General features: G+C 41.3%; 1 protein-coding gene across 1 annotated transcript in view; it reads right to left on the reverse strand.

The window, feature by feature from the left end:
- The window catches only part of dync2h1 (dynein cytoplasmic 2 heavy chain 1), an 82,619-nt gene that overhangs the window by 22,769 nt on the left and 55,141 nt on the right, over positions 1–4,709 (reverse strand). Inside the window, exons 83-84 of the mRNA XM_025055261.1 lie at positions 2,532–2,692; positions 2,037–2,162 (exon numbers count right to left, since the gene is read on the reverse strand). Coding sequence (XP_024911029.1) covers positions 2,037–2,162; positions 2,532–2,692 — 287 coding nt within the window. The remainder of the gene's footprint in view (positions 1–2,036; positions 2,163–2,531; positions 2,693–4,709) is intronic.

The following is a 4,709-nucleotide window of genomic DNA, read 5'->3' on the forward strand; positions in this document are numbered from 1 at the left end:
AGGCCCTGGCATTTCTGCCGCCGAGCCTTCTGACCACGTCCGAGTGAAGCTGAATTCTTATTTTTATAGTCTTATTTCTCTGGAAGAATCAGGATTCTCTGCAGTAAAGAATCAACCTGCCACAACTCACATCACCCTAGCTCTGTTTGATTTTTATTCATTAATTTGTCAAAGATTATTAGTCAACAGGCAGCACACTATGAAACGCACACAGATGCAGTAGTTTGCTGTGACTCACCGATGACTCCTTTAAATCTAATTAAGCATGCACATCGTGAATAATTGCCATTAATGTAAATAATGAAAATTTGTGACGATATATCGAGATAAATCTACACTACAAAAAAAAACAATAGATAAATATAACAAATTGCAGCAGGTTCTATATGTTTCCCACTTTAAATCAGATTAATCACAATGTCCCTAATAATGAATTAACTAATCTTGAATTATTGACCAGATTGTAAACCTGACCTTGGTAGTTTACTGCTGCAATTCACCCAAAATAAATGGCAAAGTGTTGGATTGGTATTTCTTAATAAATAAGTACATGTTTCCAATTCTTCAGTTGTTTAGTAATTCGCTAGAATAAGATACAAAACATTATCACTGAATGTGAAAAGAAAGAAATGATAGCGGGGTGTAAAAAAAATTGAGGTTGAAAATGGACCTTTTAGTTATGGAAGTGGTTGGGGAAATGAAAAAAAAAAACGAGTGCCAGGAAACATTAGAAGTGGGGGATTATGAGTGGACATCTGCACTGCCGACTTCAATTATAAACTCTTTCTGCTCTGTCTAATCCCCCTCCCTTCTCCTCTCTCTAACTGACCACCTAATTCAGAGACGGAGGAAGAAGCAGGGGAAACAGATGGCAGGGAAGGAGAGGAAAATGTAGAAACCATGTAAAAAAAAGGAAAACCGAGAAAAAGGACAGGGCTACTGAAACAGAAGCGGATGTTTTTAAAAAAAAAAAAAAAAAAAAGATGCCCTCCCTTTGTAGGATTTCCACTTCCACACATCCCTCAATCCCCCAGTTGCTTCAGCTTTTCATTTCAGGCTTGACTGCCGGGACCTCAACCTCATCAGTTAGCGAGCAAAGAGCTACGAGGAGAAACACGTCGGGGAGAGGGAACAGCCGGGCAGAAACGGCTTTAGGTTTTAGTGAGAGCATATGGAGAATACATAAAAATTAAATACAGTAGGAAGATGAGAGAGGGCAGATAAAACACGAGGTGAGGAGGGGTGAAGGAGAGGAGATGACAGCTCTATTAAGCCGTTGTTGAAGTCACACTGGGAGTGCACGCACGAGGCGCACACACACACACACACACACACTCGACGTGCACACACTTGACGGGTGAGATCTCAGTTTGACCCCTTGACACACATGAACTGAAACATTACAAAACTATAGCTGTATTGTGACAGAGTGGGATACGGCAATGACGGCGACAATTCTCCACTCCATGGGTGGGCAAACTTTTTGATTTGTGATTTTGAGTGTTGGTGTGAACTAAGATGAATGACGTAAACGTCTGACATAAATGTTGGCCTTTACTACACCTAGTGAAGTGATGGCTGATATCGTAGTCAGCAACAATGTCTTTTTTTTCTTTGACCTGCTCATTTTTACTGAAGGGGCGGAAGTTCAAACAAAGGGAAAAGAGATTCATATTCCTCAACCCTGGAGTGCACCATCTATTGGGTAAACATGGACATTGCAGTCCAAGTGCAAAATGACAGAAGTCCAATGATAATATAATTTACCTAATATAATTTGGATCAGTTCGGGCCAAAGTTTGCCCATGCCTGCTCAGGTTCATCACAAGTACACATGCATAGACAGCAATCACTTCAAACCATAGAACCCTCTGGTCACTATGGCGACCAGTTCACTGTGGACTGTGTGTCAAGAAACCAGAAAACGCAAATAACAAAACATTAGTAAATTACTAATTGCATTTTCAGGGGCTTCTTTTGGTCCCTGAGTTTAAGTAAGGCCTAACCTGCCGTATACACATGAATCACACACTGACCTTTTCCAGAATGGGCAGCCACGCAGTGACTAAGTGCAGGTTTTTCAGGCAGAGCCATTCTCCATTCCGGGAACATTCTCGTAGAGTAGCTAAGGCCACGTCAGCCTGTCCCTGTCCCATTGAGATCTACATGGAGGTGGAGAAATACAGTAAGTGATCACACAATTTAAGTTTTCAGAGGTCACAGAGGCAAACAAACTTTATTTAAAGGCACATTTTCAGATTGGTCTAAATCAAGAATGGATAGAGAAACTAGATAGTAAGATCTAATTTGATTAAGATAAGATTACGGTACCGTAGTGCATAAAGTAGCACAGGGGAAGATTGACTTTAAAAAATGTGAGCCTGATTTAATAACTTGAAATTAAAAGGAAAACTGATGAAAAAAAAAAGTCTATGTGATATGTGATATTCCACTTTCACAACCATTTTAAGCATTTTCTGTAAAATCGACTTGTGTCTTTGTCCAAATAACATCGGACTGTTATCCTTCACCTCGTGATAGTTGTCTCTGCCGACTGTCTCTGCGGCCAACTCTGCAAGTTCCTGGGACGGATCGGCCCCTGGAGAGATGATGATCAGCACCGGCTCCCATTCGACCGTTTCTGAGTAGAGGCGCCGCAGGTTCAGTGGAGGAGGCGAGAGCTCTTTCATTCCTGCAGCAGGGAGGAGAAGGAAATAAGAAAGTTTTAAAGGTGGCTCTATAAAGTGTGTTTAAAGAAAAAAAACAAACAAAAAAAAAAACGTTTCATTAAAATGATATACTCAGAGTAAGGCTTGGGTACAGGGGGAGGGACAAGCAGGAAATGTGGAAGAAGAAGAAGAAAGATGGCGGGTTAGCAGATAGATGACATGGACATTAGGTGTGGACGTGTCTAATGTCAGATACGCGGGAGAGAGGTGGGAGGAGGCAGAGAAGAAAAAGCTATCGCGTAAAACGACCGTGATGGAGAGCGGGCATAAAATGAAGACACTGAGAAGACAATAAGAGAGATTAGCTGATTATGTGCTGTGAATACAGAGTACTTGGTATGCAGCGGCGTTCAACTCAAGACTCTATTGTGTCTGAGTTTGTGTTCGTATCAGCGTGCGTGCGTGTGTGTGTGTGTGTGTTTGTTTTTATCACAAAGCATTAGGCTTTAATCCTGTTGTTTTATACTGCATCAAATTTCAGACATGAATTAACTGTGATGTTATTTACATGCCTATGAGTGATTACACCCTTCAGTGTAATTCATATGTTTTTGTGTACCTGTGCACACACACTCCAAGGCAGCAGTCTTCCTTCTCTGGTAGAAGCAACAAACCAGATTTGAACATTTTATTCTGCAGCCAAATGTGATCAGCTGCACTGAGGTTAACACACACACACACGAGCATCCATCCATGCAAGGTCTTGGAAGACAACATCTCAAAGTGACCTTTTACTGCATCACTATGGCAACATAATGAGAAGAAGAAGAAAAAAAAACAAAACACACACTCATTTGGCAGCATGACTTGTCATGACTGCCTGCAATAGGAGCTCTTGAAGAGCGTGCACATGCACAAATGCAAACCCGACCGCCTCGGAGCGGGCAGGTAATCAGTATGCCTGCTGGCAGACAGCGTCGCCTGTCCGTCAAGAGCAAAGTTCACCCTGGGTTTTATGAGCACAATCAGGGCAGAGATGAAGAGTTCATGGGTGAAAGAGCAGTGGTCCTGCGTTTGAAAGGGGAGGGCATTCTGATTTAACAATTAATAATGTGTTATTGTTGTGATAAAACCACCATTATATCAAGGAAATGACTTCAAAGATGGTTCTTGGTGGCATTTGGTTTAGCGCTCCCCGCCCAACAGCCAACAGGTCATCGGTTCTGCCTGACGAAACTGAGGACAGGAAACTCGTGTTTTTGAGAATATATTCACGGTTTGACCAAAGTGGCTCAACTCGGACTTTTTTTCAGGGTTCAAATTCGAGCACATTTTTCAGCAAATCTGGATCACGCCTGCAGTGTGGTTTGCACGATTTTTTTTTTTCTCTCTATCCGACTCTCTGTATTTCTCTCGGTTCATTATGTCGTCTATTGACTCAGACTGCTGGGAAATCCTTTTTTTTTTTAATTCCAAGCATTTACAGGCACCTTTCAAACCTTGAAAACACAAACTGAAATTCAAGCATTTTCAAGGATTTCGAGCACTGTCACAAACCCTGTGTTATCCGGGACCGTCTGAACGGCACAAATTGTAGTTTCGCAAATTAGACATTCAAATGTGACCACAACACTGAACAAGTTAACGTGGTAAGAAATGAACGAATGACTGATTGGACGAGGAGCAGAGGTTCTTGTACGCATAAAAACCTGAATAAGCCAGTGAACATACATGCAATGTCCTTGTGTGGATTCAGTGGTTTAGATTAAGTTTCAGGTTAATGGTTAAGTTTAGAGTTAGGGTTAAGATTAGGGTATGGATTAAATTTAGGCATATATTTTAATAGTTATGTTAAAGGTAAGGGGCTACTAAGGGTTTTTTTTTTTGTCTACATAAAGCTCATCAAACACAAGAACCCACCGTTTGTGTGTGTGTGTGTAAAGTTAAAGGTAAGGGGCTACTAAGGGTTTTCTTTTTTTTGTCTACATAAAGCTCACCAAACACAAGAAGTCACCGTTTGTTTGTGTGTGTGTGTGTGTG

The sequence above is a fragment of the Cynoglossus semilaevis genome, chromosome 4, assembly GCF_000523025.1.
Source record: "Cynoglossus semilaevis isolate Cse_v1.0 chromosome 4, Cse_v1.0, whole genome shotgun sequence".
NCBI classification, from domain to species: domain Eukaryota; kingdom Metazoa; phylum Chordata; class Actinopteri; order Pleuronectiformes; family Cynoglossidae; genus Cynoglossus; species Cynoglossus semilaevis.